Source organism: Peromyscus maniculatus, chromosome 1 (genome assembly GCF_049852395.1).
Source record: "Peromyscus maniculatus bairdii isolate BWxNUB_F1_BW_parent chromosome 1, HU_Pman_BW_mat_3.1, whole genome shotgun sequence".
In the NCBI taxonomy this organism is placed as follows: Eukaryota; Metazoa; Chordata; class Mammalia; order Rodentia; family Cricetidae; genus Peromyscus; species Peromyscus maniculatus.
The window spans coordinates 93,142,604-93,169,101 of record NC_134852.1 but is presented as its reverse complement, the minus strand read 5'-3'; the positions used below and the strand labels follow the sequence as shown (position 1 = coordinate 93,169,101).

General features: G+C 40.3%; 1 protein-coding gene and 1 pseudogene across 1 annotated transcript in view; one reads left to right on the top strand and one right to left on the bottom strand.

Moving 5' to 3' along the window:
• Btbd1 (BTB domain containing 1) overlaps positions 1-23,641 on the top strand; it is a 40,812-nt gene extending 17,171 nt beyond the window's left edge. The window contains exons 4-8 of the mRNA XM_076546198.1: positions 6,746-6,943; positions 12,998-13,190; positions 18,786-18,873; positions 21,315-21,461; positions 21,904-23,641. Of these exons, the coding sequence (XP_076402313.1) occupies positions 6,746-6,943; positions 12,998-13,190; positions 18,786-18,873; positions 21,315-21,461; positions 21,904-22,062 (785 nt within the window). The 3' untranslated portion in view covers positions 22,063-23,641. The remainder of the gene's footprint in view (positions 1-6,745; positions 6,944-12,997; positions 13,191-18,785; positions 18,874-21,314; positions 21,462-21,903) is intronic.
• LOC102904590 (large ribosomal subunit protein eL22 pseudogene) lies at positions 11,594-12,053 on the bottom strand (annotated as a pseudogene).
• Positions 23,642-26,498: the final 2,857 nt, after the last annotated feature.

Here is a 26,498-nt window from a genome sequence, read left to right as displayed (position 1 = left end):
CTAGAGTTACAGACAGATGTGAGCTGCCATGTGGGTGCTGTGAATTGAACCCTCGTCCTCTGGAAGAGCAGCCAGTGCTCTTACATCTGAGCCATCGGCATCTCTCCAGTCCCTCACTGTGTATTCTTTTTTTGTTTTGTTTTGTTTTTCGAGACAGGGTTTCTCTGTGTAACAGCCTTGGCTGTCCTGGATCCCGTTCTGTAGACCATGTTGGCTTCCAGCTCACAGAGATCCACCTGCCTCTGCCTCCCTTGTGCTGGGATTAAAGGCGTGTGCCACCACCGCCTGGTCTCATTGTGTATTCTTAATCCAACAAATAATGAAGTATGTTAACCTTCACTTGATTGTGAAAAGCTTTATAGAGCCTTAGTGCACACTCATTTGCTCAGCTACAGTGAAAAAAAGGAACAATTTGATGTTTAAAAAAAAGAAATACTGGGGACTGTGAGATGGCTCAGTAAGTAAAGGTGACCTGAGTGCCCAGACTCACATGGTAGAAGAAAGAACCTATGCCCACTAATTGTCCTCTGATTTCCACATATCTCTTCCATACCATGACACCACCCCCGACAATAAACAATAAATAGATGTCAGTTTTTAAGACATTTTTGTTCAACCCAATTTTAACATGTTATTGAACCCCTAATTTGTTCTGAGGACTAATACCTTTCAATGTTACCCCACCCTTGATAAGCAAAATTTGACTTTTAGTGTGAATGTATGGAGTGCAGAAAGTGATTTTTAAAATAATTTTTATATGTCTTTCTGGATAACTTACTCATGTTTAACGCTTTAGCTGATTTCTGCTGAATATACAGACAGCATGCCTTTCATTTCAGTCTAAGTGTATGCAGTGAGATGGCTTGGTGGGTAGAGACGCTCGCTGCCCATCCTGACAACCCGAGTTGAAGGTCACGCACCCGCCTGGGAGAAGTAAAGAACTGACCCCCAACCCAAACCGTCCTCTGGCCTCCAGACTCATGTAGACATATGCACATGCACTAAATAAATGTAATTTAAAAATTGTAGGTGTAACTTAGGTGTTTTATAGTAGTGCCTGTTTTACTTATGTTCTTTAGAAAATAAGATTCCATGAAAAAATGTTTGCATACATTAGAATAGTTCTTTGGGGGAAGATAAAGTACATTTTACTTTACCCGTCTTTATTAAACAATGTTTCCTAATAAATATTGTATATTCTTATGATTATTAATGCTCATTATATTTTACACCTACTCTAGAGTGACACATTTAGGGACTCTGAAGTATTTTACTTATTTATTTTTTGAGCTCTCATATAAGACAAGATTGCTTTGCTTTTCAAGTATGAATGTCTACTTTTTACATGTTTCCTCTGTTAAACTGCAGCTTATTATTTTCTAGTATGCTTGCTTCTAAAGGTCCCTTTTCCTTTGAACTTACTACTTCTGGGCTGCTATTGCATAAAAATAACTGCCCTTATTTTAATAGTCTGCCTATGATAAGAGGAAAAGAAGTCTGAATGAGGACCTGTGGTGCAGACTTGACATTTTTTATTTATTTTTATTTTTTATTTATTATGTATACAGAAGAGGGCGCCAGATCTCATTACAGATGGTTGTAAGCCACCATGTGGTTGCTGGGAATTGAACTCAGGACCTCTGGAAGAGCAGCCAGTGCTCTTAACCTCTGAGCCATCTCTCCAGCCCAGCAGACTTGACATTTATACTTGGATGTTACACAAGGATTTTAAACTTAATGTGTCCAAAATTAAACTTCAGCTTTCTCCAACCCAAGGCTATTCCTCCTAGTCTTCTCCATCTCACTTAATACCTCCTGATTCCTCTGCTTACTTACCATTATCCCTGAGTCCTTCCTTTATATCTTGTTATAGCCAACCTGTTAGGAAATCTCCATTGCGTTCCCCTTCATAATATATCCCAAATCTGATCAGTTTTTAATACTCCATCTGCCATCCTGGTCCAGGCTACTGTCAACTCTGACCTGGGTTTATACTATAGCTTCCTAACTGGCTACACTTTTATTTCTGCCTCCACCATAATCTCTTCTCAATACAATAGCCATAGGTAGAGATGTTGATGTACACCTGTAATCCCAGCACTCAGAAGGCAGAGGCAGGAGAATGACAAATTTGAGGCCGGTCTGGGCTACCGAGTGAGATCTATCTTAAAAACACATACATATTTACATACATACATACATCACTATTATATCACTGTGAAGAAACACCATGACAAAGGCAACTCTTATAAACGAAAGCATTTAATTGGGCAGTTGCTTAGTTTCAGAGACTTCCTTCATTATCATCATGGCAGAGAACATGATGCTGGAGCAGTAGATGAGAGCTGCATTCTGATCTACAAGCTGAGATGCTGGGCCTTGGGCTTTTGAAACCTCCAAGCCCACCCCCAGTGACACTTCTTCCAGCGAGGCCACAGCTCCTAATCCTTCTCTACTAGTTGTAGTGGTATTTGCTCCACCCGTGACCCTGGGCCATAGGGCAGTGCTTCCTGCCATTGTACTGACCTCTTCAAAGGAAAGGGAGAATGGTTATGAGTTCCTTCTCCCTGCTGCCTGCTTCCTGGTCTGGTTGAACTGCCAGGTGGATTCACTTCCAGTCAGATCAGAAGATGACTTCAGCTGTCCACTGCAGTTTGTTTTCGTGAGTGTATGTCCTCAGTTTACCCTGATTTCCCTAATACTCTTTAACCAGACTCCCGTGGATTTCTCGAATTAAATAGTTCCACTTCCTAATGACTAAGCTTTCAAATATGTGAGCTTATGGGGGCCATTCTTATTCAAACCACTAAATACATCATACTTACTCAAAACATAACAAAACAAGACCCTACTACAGTCAGAGTGATCCTTTCAGAATATAAGCTGTTATGTCTCAGAACCCTCCAGGGATTCCCACTTAAACACTAGGTGACCTGCTCTGCTCCTCCATGGTTTTCCACCTTTTTTGCTCACTGTTAACCACATCAGTCTCCTTGCCGACCCTCAGATATTCCAAATGCTGGAATGTACTCTCTGAATCTCTCTGGTTTATTTCCCATTTCTTACAAGCCTTGGAAAGTTGGAGACTTATGCAGAACCTCCAATCTTTTTTTTTTTTTTTTTTTTTTTTGGTTTTTTTGAGACAGGGTTTCTCTGTGTAGCTTTGTGCCTTTTCCTGGAACTCAGTTGGTAGCCCAGGCTGGCCTCGAACTCACAGAGATCCGCCTGGCCCTGCCTCCCGAGTGCTGGGATTAAAGGCGTGCGCCGCCACCACCGCCTGGCGAGACCCTCCAATCTTAAGCAACATTTCCGACTCCTCCCCTGCTGTTTTACAAATTTCATCTAACACAACTTTTGTTTATTTAAGCCTCTTGTCATTAGAATGTAATTTCTGTGATAGCATGGACTTTTAACTTTATTCAGTAATTTATCAGTGCAGAGTACCTAGCAAGCGTGAATGATGCTTCAGAATAAGTACTTGCTGAACGGATTGTATCTGTAGTCTTCATTAGTGTTTGTGAGTAACTTAGTGCCTTTTTGTTGCTTACTAGTAATATTCTGGCTATCTAACAAACATGCTCAATAAATGGCATGATATAGTAGGAGTACGTGATAAGTTACCTGTTTACCTACACAGTTTTTTTTAGAATATCTTTTATTTGTTGACAGTTTTTCTCTCTCTCTCTCTCTCTCTCTCTCTCTCTCTCTCTCTCTCTCTCTCTCTCTCTCACACACACACACACACACACACAGCTTTTAAATGAACACTAGAATTTAATTTCCTTAGTTTTTTAGTATTTTAAAGATATAGTCAATAATTTTTTATTAATTGCTTAATACAGAGTAGTGGGTTTTGTTATGGCATTCCCTCCTCAGTTCCATTCCACTAAAACTCATCCCCCTTCCTCCTCTTGCTGGTCCCTTTTCTCTTGCCAGCAAGCTTCTTCTCTTCAGCTTCAAGGCACATACATTCCATTAGTTACTCTTTCTCCCTCCTGTTCTTATCGTTCCATGGTTCCCTTTCTAGTTATATGCATACATATATGCACAGAAAATTTAGGACCATATAAGGGAGCAAACACTGTGTTGGTCATTCTGAGTCTGTCTTGTTTCATTTAATGGCATGGTTTTCTGTCCCATCCATTTTCCTGCAAATAAGACTTTTTTTCGTTCGAGAAGAGTTTCTCTGTGTAGTCCTGGCTGTCCTGGAACTCACTCTGTACACCAGGCTGGCCTCAAACTCACAGAGTTCTGCCTGCCTCTGCCTCCCAAGTGCTGGGATAAAAGGTGTGTGCCACCACCGCCCAGCTGATTTTATTTTATTTTCTTATATGTAAATTCAGTTATGTGTGTATATTACATTTTCTTTTATTCTGTGCAGTTGGTCTGCATGTCTGTATTATTGTCTCCACCTGGTCCTCCATTCTTGATATTCTTTCCTTTACTCAGTTATGCCTTTTGAAGATGCTTTCTGCAGTGTGTTATATTTAGTTCACTCATTTCCAGAATTCCTACTTAATTTCCTTGCAGAGTTTTTCTTTGTTTTTTAACTTATTTTTACCTCCAAATAACTGATTGTTACATGTGCTTTGATACTTTTTGTGTTGTGTTTAGGTCCTGAACTGATTTGTTTATTACCTCATTCATCTGTTTGAGTCTCTATGTGACCATTGACCTCGCGTGCGTGCGTGCGTGCGTGCCTGTCTGTCTGTCTGTCTGTCTGTCTGCTGTCAGTCAAAAATGAATGTCTGGTGTTTCTCAGTCACTTCTTCACTGTATTTTTTGAGACAATGTCTCTCACTGAAACTGGAAATCACTAATTGGCTACTCTAGCTAGTCAGCAAGACAATCCCCCTGTCTCTGACTCTCCTGCACTGGGTTCACAGAGCCCTGCTGCCACACCTTGCATTTTCCATGAGATCTGAACTCAGGATTTCATGCTTGCAGAACAAGTACTGTACTGATGACCCTTCTCCCTTGCCCCTTGTTGATGCTTTTTCAGAGTAGGAATCTGAAATTGTTTTCTGGCGTTTCAGCGAGCTCATTAAACTTTGGTTCTCTATATTTGAGGAGTAGTGAACTTGTGTGTCAGAGGGGCTTATTCTCTCACGCTTTTTCTTTCTTGTGTGTTGTTTGGAGTAGCCTTCCAGTTTTTATTTAAGACTTTCTGGTAAATTATATTCATGGGATTTATGTTTCCTGCTTCTATTTAGTGTGGAAGCCAGTTGCAGTAACACAGACTGGCTTGACAGCAGCCATGGTGTTAATCTGTAACAGAAAACATTCCTCATGAGGAGGCTCAGAAACAGCAGTGATTGTACTGATTGGGGAAAACATGTAGTTCGTAGATTTTTATAGCTAAGATTATGACTAGGTTGTAGAATGAGGAGGTAATAGAAGAGAGAAAAGTAGGAGAATAAAGTGTCATTGAGAGGGAAAATATGTGGGTCAGGGGTATTAAAATAATACAGAGTAGGTGCAGAGAAAGAATGATAAAAGCCTGTTCAGGCCAGATAGATTATAAAACAACACCCAAAGTAGAAAAATAGGAATAATAGGTAAAATAAAGAATAACAGTGAGCACTAAAGTCACATTGAAGGTATTAGGACCGTGATTATTCCTTCTTCCCAATTGGGATGAAGATAGTTTCTCCTTCCCATCTGATGTCTTCTGTAGCAGTCCCTACAGGTTGGGGGAAGACTGATAGTCTCCGTCATTCGAACAGGTTGATGTTCCTGCTGTGAGGGATTACATATGGGGGCTGTGGGGAGGACTAGTGGGGGCTTCCCTTTGCTGCCAGAGACTCCATTTCTACCCCACGTTAGTTACAACTTGTCATCTCTAGTGTTTGAGGGTTCACTTACATCGAGAAATCCAAGGGAGTCTGCTGAAGAGTTATAAGGAATTTATTAGGTAAGTCAGAAAAGATCACTCACTAAACAGAATAGGTGAGTCGTCGCAGGGATCTGGAAGGCTGAGGTCCTGTCCCACACTGCTCCCACCGCCTGAGCCAGTCCCACAGTCAGTTAGTTGTTCTTTCCATGCTTGGGGTGTCCCGTGATTGAGGCCTAGCCACCTGTGAGTAATTACCTCCGGTGTGTCCCGTCTCCTCCTACCTGCACAAGGAGACTGCAGCAAGTTCAGCATCGCTCTTGCTGCCTTCTCTGTCTGTCTCAGCCAGGCCTGATGAGGGTGGTTTCTTCCAGGATGTTCACTTCAGAGCTCTGCTGGAGAATCTCAGCATGTGACTCCTCTGCCACACTTGTGTCTCTAACCCCACAGCCAGTGTCACCCAGGCCATCTCTGCACTCACTGTCCAGCCCCTGGTCACATCTGCTCTCTGTTCTCTGTTGTTGTTGTTGCGGTGCTGTGCCCATAGGAAAGAGCACTCCGTGGTGGACACTACTGACCAGTCAGTGGGTGCCAGGTGGTGGCCACTCCTGGCTACTGCTCTGCAGAGGTCTCATCTTAGTCTTAGTTCTTTCTTCTTCAATTCTTTCTATTGTAAAAGTTTATTGTTTTTATCCTGGTTCCTTCTTTTCACTGGGTTGCACAGAGGATGCTGCTAATCTATCATCTTACCTGGAAATCCTAATTTTTTATTAATAGGTTTAAGTATCTAGTCTAAAGTTTTGTTGGCTTTTGTTTTTTTGTGGTCTTTGTTTAGCTGAGTTTAAAGAACTTAACATAAAAAATGCTTTATTCAAGAGCAAAATGTTCTTTATTATTGTATTTTCTCTGTAGATACACTCTGTGCAGTTCTAGAAAGAGACACATTAAGTATTCGAGAAAGTCGACTTTTTGGAGCTATTGTACGTTGGGCAGAAGCAGAATGTCAGAGACAACAATTGCCTGTGACGTTTGGAAACAAACAGAAAGTTCTAGGAAAAGCACTTTCCTTAATCCGGTTCCCACTGATGACAATTGAGGAATTTGCAGCAGGTAAGGCTGTAACTTCACTAATTTGAAACTATTTCCAGAGCAAAAGAGAAGCTATGACTTACTAAGTACTAGTTACAAAATAAATATATTTGTGTATAATTTCAATTCAAGATAACATCCACATTTTATAGCTTAGAGAAGTAAATAGAAAAGGTAAGTGCCTTGTCCAAGTCTATAGGGACAAATCTTCTTGGCCTTCATGGGTGCTACTTCTGCTTAAAATGAGACAGACCTGATTTTGAATTTCAGGTGTGTGACTAGCACTCACATGATAGTTGCCAACTGTCTGTAACTACAACCCCAAGGGTCCTGATGCCTTCTTCTGTCCCCTGTGGGTGCCTGGCATGCACATGATGAACATGATACATTTAGACAAAACAGGCATGCACATAGAATAAACACATAAAATTTAAAAGAACATCCATATATATATATGTCATTTGGTGTACATATAAATATTTCTATTGGACGTAGAAGAGTAGAACTAAGTTGAGAATGAATATGTTTAGCAGTAGCTTATCCTGTCAGTTTTCCAAAGTGAAAGAACTAAGTCCTTCTAACATTGGAGAACGAAGTTAAGACATTTAACTTCAGTCTGATTCTTCACATGACTGATTTCTCTTAACACTCTGCATCATGGAGGTAGGTGGTTTTCTACTGCTGTGATTGAAAACATGACCAAAAGCAACTGGGGGAGGAAAGAGTTTATTTCATCTTAAACCTTGGAGGACTTCCCAGCATATACACAGGATTGGGTTTAACCCACAGCAGCAACAACTAAAAATCCAATTTTAATTTTGTGGGAGAATTTTCACTTCAGAACTGTGATTATAGGTGTATGTTTTAATTTTCAGATATTTGAGCATTCTATTTTTTTTTCTCTCAATTCCAGTATAGTTAGAAAATCCTGTGTCATCTCAGTCCTTTGAAATTTGTTGAGACTTGTTTTATGTCTCAGCATAAATATCCATACTCTAAGTTGATTGTATGCTGAGTCATTGAGTACAGAAAAATCTAATGAGTTCTATACTTGCCTAACAACTTGATTAATCCTGTATCTACAAAATAAATATTCTAAAAATAGTGTTCAAAATTTGTGTGTACCTACTGTCTCCTTTTGTCCTGTCCGTTACTAAGAGAAATAGGTTCAGGCTTTGGGTTTTGGTTAAAAATAAGTCCTTATTTGGTTCCATAAATCTTTTATTTGTATATTTTAAGATTCTATCATTAGGTACATTAAATTTTGTTATTTATTCCTTTATGATATATCCCACTTTAAATCTAGTAAAGCCTTACATCTTTGACACTAATGTAGTTTTACAATCTTTTTGAAAATCTTTTTTTGTAGTCTATATTTTCTAAAGATTTATTTTTATTTTTAATTGTATGTATGTGAGAGGTATATGCATATGAGTGCAGATGCCCAAGGAGGCCGAGGTTTTGAATCCCCTTGGAGCTGGGAATCAAACCAGATCTCTACAAGAGTATGCTATTACTTATTAAACCATCTTTCCAAACCTGTATTCTATATTTCCCCATTCTTTTTATTAGGTTTTCATTGTCTTTGTATATCAGTTATGTTCTTACAAGCTGCTTTTTTTTTGTTTTTGTTTTTTTGAGGCAGGGTTTCTCTGTGTAGCTTTGCGCCTTTCCTGGATCTCACTCTGTAGACCAGGCTGGCCTCGAGCTCATAGAGATCCGCCTATCTCTGTCTCCCAAGTGCTGGGATTAAAGGTGTGCGCCACCACTGCTCAGCCTAAGTTTCATTTTTTTAAGGCATCCAATTTAAGCATTATCTTTTGCTTGGAATATTTAGTTTACATTTACTAGTTCATTGTACATTTGATTTACATTTAATAGGTCATTGGTACATTTGGTTTACATTCAGTAGGTCCTTGGTACATTTGGTTTATATTCAGTCGGTCCTTGGTACATTTGGTTTACATTCAGTAGGTCCTTGGTACATTTGGTTTATATTCAGTAGGTCCTTGGTACATTTGGTTTACATTCAGTAGGTCCTTGGTACATTTGGATTACCATCTTGCTGCTTGTTCTTGACTCAGCTGTGGATTTGTAGTGGATTTTGTTTGTTTCCTCTTTCTCCCCCTTTTTTTTTTGGAGGAACCAAGTGATTTCTGATATTTTGTTTTCTTCTGTTTGCTTGGTAAACATTCTTTTACTATTTTTTAGTGAAAGCAAGAAAAGTTAAGCAAATAAAGAGAAATCAGTATCATTCACTATTCTTTTGGTGGGTTACTTGATAATATACAAATGCTTCCTTATGAGATTTTAAAGGTAATTCTTAAAAATTAAAAATTTCAAATTAAAATTTCCCATACAGTACAAAAGATTTTACTAATACTTAACTCTTCAGTATTTGTTGCCATTTCATGTACTTTAACTCTTAATATATTTTAAAGCCCATAAGATGATGTTATCTTAAAAATCAGTAGTCATTTTAGATTACCTGTAAATTTATCCTTTCTGATGATTGCTGTGCTTCTATCTGGGATCATCCATCAAGCTAAACAATGAGTATTTCTCACATCAGGTATTCGGCCATTAGAGTCTTTTCCCTTGTGTTCATCTGTAAACATCTTTTCCTGCTATCAGTTTTCAAGGATATGTTTCTGGAAATACAATTCAGTTTAACAGTTTTTCATCTATTATGTCAATGTGATCCTGTTTCCTTTTGGCTTACTTTATTTCCCTTGGCCAGTCTTTTTATGACCTCTTTAGAAGGATACATACCTTTTGTCAGGTACTCTAGGATTTTACATTACTTTACTTTCCAGTAGGTTGTTGATGATGTATTAGGGGTACTTTTACACAACAGACATTTAATTTTTTGATTTACCCCTCTGTTAATTTTAGTGAATGCTATTTTATTTTCTTTAAGCTGTTACATGTTTTTCATGACCTGAAGACTTCCTGTTTTTTCTTTTTTGTTTGTTTTGTTTTGTTTTCTCTGTGTCGCTCTGGCTATTCTGGCACTCACTTTGTAGACTAGGCTGATCTTGAACTCAGAGATCTGCCTGCCTCTGCTCTTCTGCTCTTGAGTGCTGGGATTAAAGGCATGTGCCACAACCACCCAGTAAAGACTCTCTTTTCAACCTAGGAAAATTCTCATGCTATAGGCTTGAATTATCATGCATTTTTAACCTTAAAAAGTGTGTAAGTGGCCGGGCGGTGGTGGCGCACGCCTTTAATCCCAGCACTCGGGAGGCAGAGGCAGGTGGATCTTTGTGAGTTCGAGGCCAGCCTGGGCTACCAAGTGAGTTCCAGGAAAGGCGCAAAGCTACACAGAGAAACCCTGTCTCGAAAAACCAAAAAAAAAAAAAAAAAAAAAAAAAGTGTGTAAGAGTGTGTGTGTGTGTGTGTGTGTGTGTGTGTGTGTGTGTGTTGCAATGTTACACACAAACATGTAGAAGCCAGAGGTCAGTCTTGAGTGTTGTTCCTTGTAGCTAGAGTTTTCCTGCCTGGCCCATGGTCAGGACAAATCTCTCTCACCTGCCAGTCCCGCAGCTGCTCAACCAAGTAAACACACAGAGACTTATATTGCTTACAAACTGTATGGCCGCAGCAGGCTTACGGGTACCTTACATCTCGCTTGTCATGGTGGCAGCTGGCATTGTCTCTCTCCTCAGCCTTCCACTTCCCAGAATTCTCTTCTCTCCTTGTCCCTCCTATACTTCCTGCCTGGCTACTGGCCAGTGTTTTATTTGTTAACCAATCAGAGCAACACATTTAACATACAGAACATCCCACAGCACTTCCCCTTTTCCTTTTTTTTTTTTTCAAAAAGCAAGGTTTTAACTTTCACATAGTAAAATTACAGATAACAAAACAATTATCAAGCAAGAATTACAGTTACACTATCTAGTCTATTTATAATATCTAGTTTATTTGTATTTGGCAAAATTAAGAAGATATCTATCCTATATTTGTGAGTCTAAGGTTTCATATCTAACTTATCTCTTATCATAACTAAGGAAAATTATAACTCTAGTCTTCAACTACGTCAAAGACCTCAGAAGGACAGTTGTTGGTAGAGCATGAGACTCTGAATCTCAGGGTCGTGAGTTCGTGCCCCACATTGGGCGCCAGATATTGGTGAAATTATTAAGGCAACTCCACATATTTAAAAGGGAGGTTTATTTTGTGGGGTAACTCACAAATGAAGGGATAGGTAACAGGGTCTGGGAAAAGTGTAGTGCAGTCTGGTGGTGTTCTCTGGAGAACTCTGCTTGATCTACCTCCAGCGTCCAGGGTCCAGGAACCAAGAGAACCGGCACATCCAGATCTCGGGGCTTCAGGGTCCTCTCTTGGCCTGCCTACAAGGCGTGACAGTTACCGAAGCCTCAATGGGGGTTGGAACTTCCAGATCAAAGCTGGAATGGCTACCCACTACAGTTCCTTAGGAAGTGTCCACATTGGTTTTCTTTTTGAGACAGTCTCTAACTTGGACTCTGCCTGGCTTTGCCTCCCAATGCTGGGATTGTAAGTATGTACCACCATCCCTGGCTTCTTACATGGGTGCTGGGGTTCAACCTTATAGACTAAGGCATCTCCTCAGCTTATATCCTTAAAATTTTAAGCCATCTGGAAGAAATTTTTATCCAGCTCTTGTTTCATCATGCATAGGTTCAATTCTTTTTCTTTTTCTTTTTTTTTTGTTCCTAAATTTTATTTATGAATTAATACAAAACATTCCAGACCAATATGTCTTAATCCTCCTCTTCCTCCTCTTCGTCTTCGTTGATCTGGAAGTAACGCAGCTCGTAGCTCTCTTTGCTGTTGGCAACCACATGCAGCCAGTCTTGGAGATTGTTCTTCTTCAAATATTTTTTGGTGAGATATTTCAAATACCTTTTGGAGAAAGGCACCTCGGAAGTGACAGTGATCTTGCTCTTGCTCCGTTCAATGGTCACAACCCCTCCGCCAAGATTCCCAGCTTTCCCATTCACCTTGATTCTCTCCTGGAGGAATTGCTCCAAATTGGCAGCATCCATGATTCCATCTTCTACAGGGTGGGTGCAATCAAGGGTGAACTTCAAAACCTGCTTCTTTTTTTGCCCCCCTTCGCCACAAGCTTTTTCACGGGCACCATGGCGGCAGAGGAGGCAGAAAGGGCCAATTCTGTTTCTTACTACCTCCCTTCCCTCCCTCCCTCCCCCCCATCCTCTTTCGTGATTGCTTGCTTTGTACGATTTCCTTATCCAGAGATTACAAGTAGTAAAGCTTGCATCATTGTATATGTCAAACCAGTACATTTTGTCATTTGTATGTGATTTTTAAATTATTTATTTATTTGAATCAGGGTCTCACTATGTAGCTGGTATGACTGGGAAATTGCTATGTGAAAGTATGCTGACCTTGAATTTACAGAAATTCAGCTGCTTCTGTATCCCAAGTTCTGGGATTACAGGCATGCACCACCACATTTGGCTCTCATACAGAATTTTTTATAATTCTGTGTTTTAAAATCAGTAGGCTTTTAATCCAAATTTTCTAGTATTTTGAAATCTCTTACTCCATTGTTTTACTGGCTTTGCAAGGGATCTCCTGACCTCTTTTATGAAGGAGCAGCATTAATTCTGGTAAGTTTATAAAGTATTTAACATTTTTCTCCAATAAGAAACAGTGAGTTGGGAAACTGTACTGTATAGTTTTCTATTTCCACAGCTTCCCAACCATAGTTCTCACCTTCTGTTAGCTTCTAAATCTCAGAAATAAGGCTTTATTCTCTGTTGTTCTGTACTGAAATGTCCCTTGTTCAGATTATAGCTTCAGACAAGTAGGAAATGGGAGATGGATGGTTACAAGTACCTGTCTGTCCTGGAAATGATTTGCTACAGAGAGACTGCTTCTTTTGTTGAATGGAAGTCTGTGGTACTCAGGAGAGAAGACAGAAAAATTATTGCTGTTACAGTGGAGTTCCATCTAAGTTTTCACTTATCTTAACACATTCTTTCAGATTAGCCTTAAGGATTGATCAAAACTTCAAATGTATGCTAAACTTTTATATGCTAAGTTTATTTTCTATTTCTACAGGTCCTGCTCAGTCTGGGATTTTGTCAGATCGTGAAGTGGTAAATCTCTTTCTCCATTTTACTGTCAATCCTAAACCCCGAGTAGAATACATTGATCGACCACGATGCTGCCTCAGAGGGAAGGAGTGCTGCATCAATCGATTCCAGCAAGTGGAGAGCCGCTGGGGCTACAGTGGAACAAGTGACAGAATCAGGTATCTGTCCGCGCGGGGGCCTGGCATGAGGGTGGAGGGCGGCCAGTAGTGGTTAGCCTTTAGCCTCGTCTTGAAAGGTAGTTAACCAGTATTTCATTTTATAGTTTGCTTAATACAGGATGAGGCCATAGCTGCACACAAAGGAAAAACAAGAGTAGGAACAAATGATTTAGCAAATAAGAATAGGAACAAATGATTTAAGTATTTAATCCAAGTAAGTAGAAAATGAACATAGAAGAAGCACTAGAGAAATTAAATAGGCAAATGAAGACCGTAGCGAGTTAAAAGTAGAAAAGTTGATGAATTCATGTTTTCCTTAAAAGATCAATAAAACAAACCATCCTGGAAGAAGCAATTCTTTAAATTCCTTTTAGAAATCAAAATGCAACTATCATATGCTTGAAATTTTTACTTTTATTCTGGGTTTACTCTGTGCTAATAAATTGAACATCTTGATGGAATGGATCATTTTATAGGCAAATATAAATTATCAAAATTGACCGAAGAAGAAAGCCTGAGTAGACCAATTACCCTGGGAAGAATTAAAAGTTATCAGAGAACTGTCCATTCACAAAGTTTTTACAGGTGAGTTTTTTATCAACCATTCAAGCAACAGTTCCCTTGAGCACTGAAAGAAGAAAATACCCTGTGGTTAGTTACTGAAGGAAGCAAAATTGAGATCAGAGTTGAATAAGACACATATTCTGGATCCAACTCACCATGGAGAGGACATTCTACATACCCACTCCACCTTAAGAGGACAGTGCCATGGGAACAGATAGAGTGTTTGCAGAGTGAAGAAAGAGGTAGCTCAGTGTTAACGTGTTAATGTAGCTCATCACTGAGGAGACTACAAGAAAACAGTGGTTCCTAGAGACAGCAAGACTCTGGAGGTGGGTAGGGGTGCCTTTGCTAACGTTTTACCTCTGTACCTGGTGATAACTGTTAGTAGCTTACGTCTTGAAAACATTTCACTAACAGTGATTGATCATTGAAGAGAAAGTAGGAATTGAAACTCCAGCTAGAGATGCCGACCACCTTTGCTGAGTCTCGCAGTCATTGGTGCAGTCATAAACAAGAGCTCTATATTCTCAGAACAGGATGGACCTTAGTGTACAGCTCTAGGAAGCTCAGGTTTTCTGTAGTAATTTTTTTTTTCTTCTGAGACAGGCTATCTCTGTGTAACAGCCCTGGCTGTCATGGGACTGGCTTTGTAGACCAGGCTGGCCTCAGACTCACAGAGATCCGTCTTTCTGTGCCTCTCCAGTGCTGGGATTAAAGGCGTGCACTACCACTGCCAGGCAATATGTTGTAGTTCTTCCTTTACTGACTTGAAATGAAATTCATAGTGCATACTTTAGGGGATAAATGGCCTTTCTGTAATACAAAGGAGAAATAAATACAGCTGATAATAAAAATTTAAGGAGAATAATGAAGCTGATAGTATAGTTAGTACTTCAATATATAGACTTTTGGTAGGACACTAGCAGGTAAACTGAAGTGTACATCTCAATATATATGTACTGATATATAATACCTTACATTCCAATGTTTGATAAAAGTTGAGTCAGCTCCATGTATTCATATATCCATATCTGAACTTGCCTGCTGGCTGAAAGTTGTTTCAAATTCTAAAAGCATTCCTCAGAGTTTTTAGTCCTTTTTTTGCCAGAGACTTTAGTTGCATGTTCCCAGGCAAGCTGAAGCTCTGCCTCCCTGTTTCAGCTTTCCTGCAGAGATGGAAAAGGTAAGGGCAGTGCAGTGCAGTGCAGGAAGCTGCTCTGGGCTGCATCTGAAGGGTTCAGTCCAGGTGACAGACACATCTGTTAGTAGAGCGGCCTGGTCAAGTCACTGCATGTCCGAACTCCAGCTGCTCTTTCATAAGACGAAGGTAACAGTCATTGTAGGATGAGTCTTTCGTAGGATTGAAGTGGGAGATAGGGAAGCGGTCTGTGTGTGTCTTCACATACAACCTGTGCACGCGTGGGTATAAATTTGTGTGTATAGGAATACACACATCATTACCTATGGCAACAACAAATGATAAGAGCTTTATTTATATGGAAATCAGTAAAATTGCACTAAATAGCTTTAGTTTGTAAATAAAATATGATTACAGCTTACGATCCCAACAGTAAATTTCCTTTTATGAATTTTGGGGTTCTGGGACTCTGTTCTGTCCACCACAGGAACCTTAAAAGAGAACTTACTAAGCAGCCTACTGAAACTAATAGAAGAGTAACTGCTGCTCAGAATGTGAATTTGAGATTATTCTTACCATCACTAAAACCTCTGTTAAAATACAAAGCCCACAGTTACAGAAATGAATGGTGGTGACAGTTGTACAGGGATATAAATGCCACTTAACTATACACATAATGACTAGCGTGGTGTAATCTACATATGTACTGCCACAATAAGAAAACCCAAGAGTTCAAACGTAAAAGAAATTGAGTTATAGTAAGTAAATAACATTTTTTTTTTTCTTTTTTCGAGATAGGGTTTCTCTGTGTAGCTTTGGAGACTGTCTTGGATCTCACTTTGTAGACCAGGCTGGACTCAAACTCACAAAGATTCGCCCGGCTCTGCCTCCCGAGTGCTGGGATTAAAGGTGTGCGCCACCACTGCCCGGCGTAAATAACATTTTAAGTACATATTCTACTATATTGTAGTAAATTATATTTTTATTATGTTGAACATTACTGTAATAATGTAGGATTAAACTCTGAAATGTCCAGCATTAGTACTTCTATGTAGATCTAGAGAAGTTTGGCTGGAATCACACTTTAATAAGGATATGTTAACTTTCTAAATTAATTTGAGTATGTTAGAAAGTTCCTTTCAGAAGACCCATGTCTTTGGTAGAGGAGTGGCCTAACAAAATATAAAGTTAATCTGGAAGAATAAATTCTCTTCTAAAAAAGAGAGGCAGCTCAAATATGAAAGTCTATAAGGAGTGCTATATGGATTGCACTCTACAGGTCAGAAACCATGAGGCCAGATGAGCATTTAGAATGGAGTAAAAAGAAGGAAGGATTACTGGGACCACATGAAATATTCATATAAAGTCAAGTTTTAACATTAAACAAAAATGAAATTTGAACATACTACAACAGATGAGGATGATGTGGGCCTCTCTAAACCTGAAATAGATTATTGTTTGGTAAAGAATTTTATGTCCCAAATCACCATATGAAGTTTAAAAATAAATGACAAATGTGAAACTTTTTTGAAGCAGTTTGACAAATATCATAATGCCTAGGAGTGTGCCTTTGATTTTCATCAAGACTACTCCTGGGAATTTATTCTAAGAAAATAATGAAAGCTTTATAAAACAGTTTTGCTCTGAGTCATACATTATCATATAATTAAGAACTGCAAAAACCCTAGGTTATCCAAGGAATTGATTAATTACATGAGTAAGAGTTTAAAATACACAGAGTCTGATAATGACTTTTAATGTAGTTCATAGAGAAGGTGGTTGACAGGATTCACCTCTGGATTCTTGAGACGCTTTCAGTGTTTTCTCACTCACTCACTCATCAGCTGTATTTTCTGAGTTGGTTTTCTTTTGTGCTGAAGATTGACTACTATAGGACCTAAACACGCTCTCTACCACCAACTACATACCTGGGCCATTTCCTAATTTTATCTTTAAAAAGATAAAATCCTGATTTTAATGATTAAAAATTACTGTAAAATGTTTTAGATGTGTTCTCTTACTGTGCTGGGTATGTGACATAGTGTGGGGTAGGAACATGAGCATTTCCCCCTCCCCTTTGGTGCTGAGGTTAGAATAACCTCATATTTACTAGGCAAGGGCTGCACCACTGAGCTTCATCTCCAGCCTGAGCTGAGTGAGATTATGTTCCAGCTGGCAAGACTGTTGACCTAGTTTGTCCATTCTGCTCTCCTTTCTTCTCTTCCTCTTTCTCCCCACCCTTCTTGTGGGGGTCTCTGCAAACACTAGTGCCAGCAGAGTAATGTTCCATTTAAGACTGAAGGAAATCCAGTCCAACACAACTCGGTAGCCAGTGTTGGTTCAAGCTTCTAGAGGCTGACACTGGGCAGGTTGTTTTAGGCATTTAAGTAAAGTACAATTTGGGGGGAAAGTTTCCTGGTGTAACACAGTGCCCTGTGCACAGGGAGCATAATTATATTGAAATGCTTCTCAAAGTACATGTCATTTCTTCCCATAAAGATTGGTTCTATAGATAGACTACGTGAGTTAGCCTCAGGGCCTAGGGGAGGATCTGGTGTGTTCTAGGTCATGTAGATAGGGCAGAGGTCATCTGAGTTATTAGCCACCTCCAGTCCTGTGGGAGTTTGGGAGAGCCCCTTGCCATACTGATAACACAAAGGTCACTTAGAGTATTAATATCTCCAGTCCTGCTTGTACGAGCTTGGTATGTCCTGGTCCTACAAATAGTGCATGGATCACCTAGGCTAAGAGCCACCTCTAATCCCAGCCTTCTGGGCAGAAGACAGATTATACATCTTTTTCCTTGAAAAGACAACTCTCAATGTTTAGTATTCGTGGCTTCCCTAGTACTCTGTGAGCAGGACCTTTGACCTTTGTGTTTCTAGCACCTTCTCTTTTTTTCTCCCACTATGTTGTCCACATGGTCTTGATCTTATGAGCACAAGTTTTCCTTCTGCTCTGACTTCTTGGGTAGCTTGGACCATGAAAGTAGTTGCAATCATGCCTGGCTAAAGCTTATTTCTTTGACTATAAAAACTTGGGATAATAAATATAGATATAGATAGTTCACTAATGTGTGCTATTTCAGGGAGGTGAGTTCTAGTAAGAAATGGAGCTTAGGGCTCAGCACATAGGAACTACTTACGGAACTCTAGTGGTGTGCCAGTAGTACTAATAGTGATCGAATCGAAGCTTTAGCTGAAAATGCTGAGGATTACAGATTATCTAAATTACTACGTTTAATACAGTCTGTTCAGTTAGTTGCCTTTGTAGTGGTCAGTTTTTTACACATACAGTAAATGAAGTAAGATAGATCAGTATTTCTTGACTATTGTGACCAAACTAGACTTGCTAATTAATTTTTGTAACCTTTATTCATGGTGCCTGTCTCCACCATCAGTTGTTGGTTTAGTGCGTTTACAACTCTTACCACAGTTGATAATTACTATCTATCCCTTTGCTTGCTTATCACTGTCTCCCAAGTGGCAAAGATAGAAACTGTGCCTTGTTCACCATTGTCTCCTGATTGGCCTCACACAGTGACAGTGTGATAGGCCCTTGGTGAGTATCTACTGAACTGATAGAATGTCCAAGTTTGGGACTTGGATCTTAATGACTAGAATGTTCCTGAGGGAGATTGATGGGTGCAGCATAGAACCAACGGTTACAATAAAAGCAGGGATTTAGGTCACAGCCCTTTGACTATATACAGAATAAATCCTCCTTGAGTTCCTCTTCAGTCCCCACTAGGATTTGTGGGCAATGAAGGTGACATTTTCAAAAGTGTCTTTTATGATCATTTCTATTTGTAAGTAAAATCCAGGTATAGCCTTCAAAATATGAACACTTAGAGAATTGTTTCTGTTATTTTGTAATGGGATCCTTTCTCACAGGTTCACAGTTAACAGAAGAATCTCTGTAGTTGGATTTGGTTTGTATGGATCTATTCATGGGCCCACGGATTATCAAGTGAATATACAGGTACTCTCCATCCCTGTTATCATCCTGAGATATAGCAGCTACTTTGCAATAAATACTATCTTGACAAAAACCCAGATTTCATTGTCATTGTCAAAGGAATCAGAAATCATCGGTAGTATTTTAAACCATTTCTGGCCGGGTAGTGGTGGTGCACGTCTTTAATCCCAGCACTCAGTAGGCAGAGTCAGGTGAATCTCTGGGAGTTTGAGGCCAGCCTGGTCTACAGAGCAAGATCCAGGACAGGCACCAAAACTACACAGAGAAACCCTGTCTCGAAAAAACAAAAAACAAACAAACAAAAAAGTTAAACCATTTCTGTTTTGTGGTTGTTGTAAAACAACCTCACCTCTCCATCTCTGGGGTTACAGACACATGCTATTGCACCTGGTTTTTATGTAGCTGCTTGGCAGGATCGTCAGTCAGCACTTCATGCTTGAGCAGCAGATACTTTCCCCACCAAGCCATTTCCCCAGGACCTTTTCGTTGCAGTAGAACCATCTAGAGGGCTGTTGCTTGTTTTTTAAGTATTTATTTTGTGTGTATGTTTATATACCTGAGGGTATGTATGTGCACCGTGTGCATGCAAGAACCTAAAGAGAGAGAGAGAAGGCATTGGATCTCCTGGAAATTGAAGCTAGAGACAGTTGTGAGCTGAGCCCAGTCCTCTGCAGGAGCACTAAGTTTTCTTAACTGCTGAATCAGCTCTCCAGTCTTGAGAGCTTTTCTTAGTACTGAGCTGGGTCCTCATCCCAGAGACTTGTGACATAGAAAAGAAAGAGATCGCATGTTTTTATGTGAAAGTTCATCTTTATGTGCCTGGTTTTGTATTTCGTTGTTTGTTTTTGTTTTTATTTTTCTTGAAATCTACTTTACCTTCACTTAAAATAAGAGCCATGCACATCTCAAGACACTACTTTGGCTGGCTCAGCTATATTAACAGATGAAAGTACCAGAGACTTGTGTGATAGAAGAAGGACATGATAACTTGGAACATTTTTGAAAGTTGATCCATATCTCCATTGCCACCAGCTACAAGGACTACCATTTAGAAAAGATAGACTCTTGGGACTGTAGCAGTTACATCACTCAAACGCCTCCCCCACCGCTTCAATCTCAGTTCTCCCAAATCCAATGGGACAGCAGTATGGAAGCAGCAAGTATATAAATTGATGGTAATTGATACAGGAAGGTGTTGAAAATAGATCCATATGCTAAGAATGGCACCTTGTTTTAGTGTAATGGTATTTTCTAGAGATTTTAATTTTATGGGTACAGCCTCCCTTTTATTAAACAGGTAGTAGATACTTGAAAGGTATATTCACTGAGCATGGTGGTGCATACCTGTAATCCTAGCCCTTGAATGTTCCAGGCCAGCTAGGCCTACATAGTTAGACCTTGTCTTTAAAGGGAGGTGGGGTAGGTTATATTAGTAAATGGCATGTATGGCTTAGTTTTCACAGACTGTACACACCTGTGTAACTAGTGCTTAGTCAAGGGACAGGACAAGACCACAGCAGGAACTCTTCATGATCCTCCCGCCCGCCCTCCCTACAGAGAAACCACTGTTCCGACCTTAGCCCATTTTATTACTGTTCCCTAGACTGTTTGCAGAAAGGCAGGTTGTGAGGGCACTGTCCCTGTGTATGGAAGCCCTCCTGATAACTTGGTAAGCTCTGACTTCAGCTTTTCTGCCGTCCTCCAGGAAGCGTCACCCCCTCTTTAAACAGAAGCAGTTTCCTCTCTGTCCAGTTTCTTTATCATCTAAACTGGCACTGCCTGCATATTTATTTCCTCTATTGGCTTGACTCTCCTGGAGGGTGTCTTACTGTCCCCAAAGATCACTTAGAACCAGTAAGATAGAACTAACTAACTATAATTATTTACAGACATGGGTATTTTAACTCCAGTAAATACTGAAACTGAAACTGTTGAGAGGATTATCCTATTAATAAGACATGGGCTAAACAAGGAGGAAAGATTCTTTTCCCTCCAATATCCCAAGTCTGCATTCCCACCCCACTGCAGACAGGGTTTCTCTGTGTAGCCTTGGCTGCCCTGGAACTCCCTTTGTAGACCAGGCTGGCCTCAAAGTCAGAGAGACTGTTTCTGTCTCCCAAGTGCTGGGATGAAAGGTGTGCACTGCCATGCCGGCTCGAGTCTGCGTTCGAGTTCACACACGGAACTGCATTTTGTAGGGAGGCCCTCTTGTGCAGCCAAGCCCCGACGATTGATGCCTTCCCATTCTTACTGCGCCGCATGAGTTAAAGAGCTCTTTTCTGATCATCACAGGCTTTACAAGGTATCTTTGGTAACTAGAGATAAGCAGAGAAAAATTAGAACATGGGAAGTTTACAGTCTATTATCGCAACTTCTAGAGGCTTCATATTTTCTTTACGACTGTTACAATTTAACTTCAATGTTTCTTCTCTTAAAAATCACAGATCATTGAATATGAGAAAAAACAAACCTTGGGACAGAATGATACTGGATTTAGTTGTGACGGGACTGCTAACACATTCAGGGTCATGTTCAAAGAACCTATAGAGATCCTGCCCAATGTCTGTTACACAGCATGCGCAACACTCAAGGTAAGAGGCACTCAGCTGCACAGGCCACAGCCGCCCTACACTGGCTCCTGGCTCCTGTGTTCACAGAGTCGCTGGTATGCTGGGGAGCATCTTAGAAGGGGGAGAGGAAGTGGAGCTGAGATACTCCGCTGCTTTAAGTGCTGCCCAACAAACACTGCTGTTCTGAGAGAAAGTGCTTCCTAAGAACTGCCCCATTATTTAAAGGAATTGAACTTTCCATGGAAGATAAAAGAATTGTGTCCTTAAAACCTTTCCACAGTTGTTAATGGCCTAACTCTATATTGGTGTTTTTAAATTGTTTTTAAGTAAAAACTTCATATTTCATGAAATGACTGACTGAAATTTTACACTGGATCTGTAGTGACGAGGGTAGACCAGTAGTCAGATCAGAACACACTGAGGGCCTCTCAGATGACAACCACTAACCATTATTCTCCTGTAGGGGCCAGATTCTCACTACGGCACAAAAGGACTGAAGAAAGTCGTCCATGAGACCCCTGCTGCAAGCAAGACTGTCTTTCAATTTTTCAGCTCCCCTGGCAATAACAATGGCACTTCAATAGAAGATGGACAAATACCAGAAATAATATTTTATACATAACCTAGTGTTACCGACCATTCAGTCTAATCTCAAAAGCATAAACAACTGGCCACAAATAGTTTGAGTGTCTTGAGTATTTATAATTACAGAATAAGAAACATTTTAGTTTCTTAGAGGAAGCAAAGTTTATTTAAATCTCTGCATGATTCAAAGGCAGATTTTCCATTTTCTTGTAACCCTCGGGGCAAAGAGAACCGAGTTTGTGAAAACCGAAGTCTTCCCGCTTGTCTTGTGTGATTTCATAGGTCCACTGACTCGTGATCTTTCAGTAATTTGGGAATTGAAAGATTTTTGTCATATATAGCAGATGTGGGTGTTTTTGCTTTTTTTTTTTTTTTTTAACTTGTTTTTACTATTTTGAAAGTTAGGTGAAATGGGTCAGTATTCCTACAGAATTCTTTTTAACTCAAATAACTAATTTCAGAAAATTAAGAAAACTGACTTTATATTTGGGGTTTTGAAATATCTGGTTTTTAGCATTTGGAATAATGCTAAAAGTAAGCCTAAAAAACACCCAAGAGAAATCCCAGTACATGTGCAGAAAAAGGGTGTTGTTGTAATAGTGTAGTAGTGTATTGCATAGTACTGTTTCAAAGCTGTAAGTGGAGTTTGTACAAATTCACAGTACCTGAAACAGATCTCCAGGGACGAGCTGAAATGGAGTCTTGACCACTCCTCTCCCACTGTGCCTGTCCTGGGTGCTGCCAGTAATTGCTAAATGGCTGAGACGTGATGGAGGTGGAGACAGACACCGCTGAGGCGCTGCAGTGACCGGACACAGCAAGAGAGGACAGAATGCTAAGTTCCTCACAGCTGCTCTGAAATCAAAGCTCTCCAGCCAGTACTGCTGCTGAAGAGGAAGGAGGCTTTTCATCACCTACAGAGAAAGAGGCTTGACTGTGTCTGTAACCTGGTTAGTGGGCTGGCACATCTATAGTAAGAGGGGTCAGAAGGATATCTGACAGTGTGACGTTTCTACATTTTTATATAAAGCAGATTTTTAAAATACAAGTGAGATAACATTTTCCTCTTGAAAATGATTATCTTACAAAAAATAAACCTTGTATAAATTAAACCGAAAGTGTATCAGTCTCAGATAGTTGTGGAAAATTATTAAAAATAAAAATTCTTCTAAGTATCAACTTAAGATTTTTTTCTAAATAGGATATAAAGGATTTCATCAAAAGTAATATTTTGTATTTTCACGAGGTCAGGGAGGTGATGTGCTGGTGGCCAGAGTCTCCTGAAGTTGCTGAAGAGAGGGAACTGTTTTCTGTTTGCTCTGGTACCAGGATCTTGTGTTGCCAGCCTCAGTTAGCTGGAATACCTGTGGAATGTGTGATTCTGCATAACTGAAGTTTAGCAAAGACTAGTAACCATTTGGGGAGGTATTTCTTCCTTAACACGTATTGCATGCCAGAGGTAAGTTAGTGCTTTTGACGTTGGGGCATTCCCATGCCTTGTTTTTTACTGAAGAATGGCATGGAATGTAGTCAATGGAAGGTACAAGAAACGGAACCACTCACTGACATTGGGACATCACCTGGAATTTTTAGAATAAATTGATCCTTTTTGTTTATCTATTTTTGTCATTTGTCTCTTTCTGTAAAAGGTGAATGTCAGACGCTGCTTTGGAACAAAGGTTATCATTAATTAAAGTTTAGCTCTTGTGCATTTGTAATTTCAGTCAGTACTACAGTGCGGGGCGAGGGACAGTTGCCTGATGTGGTTTGAATGAAAATGGCCCCGTGGGCTCGTACAGAGTAGCACTATAGAAGGTGTGGTGATGTTTTTCTGTAAGCGTAGCTGCTGCACATGAATCTACTGACATTGTAATTATTGTCTGTGGCCCCACAGCCCGCAGTCAATGCCCCTCCAGCCAATCTGGCTTTGCCTGGAGGGCCTTCCTGTCCTGTGGCCAGGGCTCTGCCATGGCCCCAATATGTAGGTTTAAACTAAGTCTATCAACAAAGTATTTTCTCTGCTCAATAGCTTGGGCCATGAAGACTTCAAATTGTACCCAGCACCATTTAGTAAACGTTCTAAATAGTAACTTCTTTGTTTGGACACGGTAACTCCAACACATATTGATGCAGACAAGCAAGAATGTAAGCAAAGCACTCAGTACAAAGGCCAGCACACAGTAACCCTCAGGCTGCAGGGACTGGCATTTTGGCACTACGGATGGAATTCAAGCTAGGTGCCTTACTCAATGTTCTGTTGCTGTGAAGAGACACCATGACCATGGGAACTCATATAAAGGAAACATTTCATTATTGTCATGGCAGGAAGTGTGATGGGACACAGACCAATATGGTGCTGGAGAGGTAGCTGAGAGTTCTACATCAGGATCAGCAGGCAGCAGAAAGAGAGACTGGGCCTGTCTTGGGCATCTGAGACCTCAAAGCCCACCCCTAGTGACACACTTCCCCCAACAAGGGCACATTGTTGTGGGATAGTCACAATGTGATACTCCAAGACTGTGTTAATAAAGTTAACCTTGAATGGCGTGGAGCCAGGGACTAGCTGAGCAGAATTAGCCATAGAGAAGCAGGAATTTGGACAGAGAAGACAAAAAGGAAGGTAAGGGCAGAACTAGAGTCTGGTTCGGGCTTTTTGGTTCTGGAACAATGAAGAGGAACATCTCTTGCTTGGTCTCTGGTATATATATATATATATCAAGGTCAGCTGGTTGCTTCTCAGCTTCTCTGACTTGTTGGTAAATAGAACATCCAAAGAGCTGGCAGTTGTGGTGCACACCTTTAATCCCAATAGTCAGGGGCCAGAGACAAGTGGATCTCTGAATTTGAAGTCAGCCTGGTCTACAGAGTGAGTTCCAGGACAGCAAAGACTACACAGGCCCTATCTCTAAACAACAGCAATCTCTCCTCCAAATAATAAAAATAATTTGACTAACTTGTATCTCTACTGTAGAATATCAATATACTTAAAAGTATTCCTACAAAAGTGTTGCTGTTATATCTGCCCAACAAATTAAGATGCAGTATTTGTACTTTCAAACATTGTGTTTTAGGTCCACATTTAGGTAGACATACTTTCAAACGAAAAAAAAAATGGAATAAAAATGCTTATAGGACAAAAGAGTACAGCCATCAACTGTGGTACATGAAATGCAAAATGTTAACTCTCGCTGCCCTTCTTGCTTACTAGTTAGTGCCTTCCTCGGCCTTCTGTCTGGTCTTGTCCTCACATTCAAAACGTGGACTGTGGCCAAATTGAACAAAGTGACTGTTTAACAAGAGGGAACCACAGCAGCCCAGAATGACCAAGAGTTTTACTCTTGCTGCATGCTTTAAGTCTTTAACCACTGGCAAAGCTAAAGTAACTCTGAAGCTGGAGTCAGGTTTTTAAAACCGAACTTAAAATGGAATCTGACATTTGCAGTGGGTTTTACCATCTGGGTCACAGTCCCTGTCCTTTCTGCAGGGGCAGGTTCTTGGATGTGTGGCAGATTGAGCTGAGGGCTCTTGTTCTTTCTGGCTGGTGTGAAGGAGTCCTACTCTGGAGGTACCTGTGCTTCCTTACAGGGCACCTCTTCCCTCTCCTTCTACCCATCTAGACACCTGCCAGGCACCATCGGTAATTCACCAACGTGTCCCCCTCCCTTCTTAACAAACCTGATTGCTAAAAAGCCAACAAGTTACTATAGTACAATTTTGGTTCTACTTTGTGCCTCAACTGTAACTTTTTCAAAAGAAATAGGTGTGGTGTGGTTTAACAGGTGGATCCGTGCCTGAGCCATAAGGCTGGCCTCAGTGTCTAGTTTTTCAGGCGTTTCCTTCTCATGACCACATCTCATAACCTTGTCATGTGGAATGTCTTTGGAGAGTAAACTGAGATGCCCTGTTCTGATCACAACCTTTAATGGCTGTTTTCAGCAGTCCCACCTGTTACTGAATCCGAACACTGCAGCCCTTGGACATCTGCCTTGTCAACCTCTTGACTCCCCTCCCTGTTCAGTTGGACATTGGTCTTTAACCATTTCAGTGATCCTCAGTCCTCTTGTATACACCCAGATCAATGTGATTGGCTCCCTGGCTGCTGAGGCCAGGCATTCAAAGTCCTGTAACTTGGGATGTAGCTCAGTGGTGGAACATGTTATTCAGCATTAAAAAAAAAAAAAAAAAAAAAAAGATGTAAGTGGAGATTGGGATATTGACTTCCTCTGGCTCCAACCTGAATCAGATTGTCAGTGCCACTGGGTGAGTTTCCATAGACGGTTCTGCCATTTTCCAAACACTATATAACTATTCCTAGTTCTTATCTTCAGCACCTCCCCACTAGTGAAACTCCAGTTCCTGCTTCTGAAATCTTCTAGCTCATTACTGTGCTTTCAAATGCAGTTATCTGGTTCAAAAACTAAAGTCCCTGAGTCTCAAGCCCCTCTAGATTCCTGTTAACTTCACTGCAAAGTG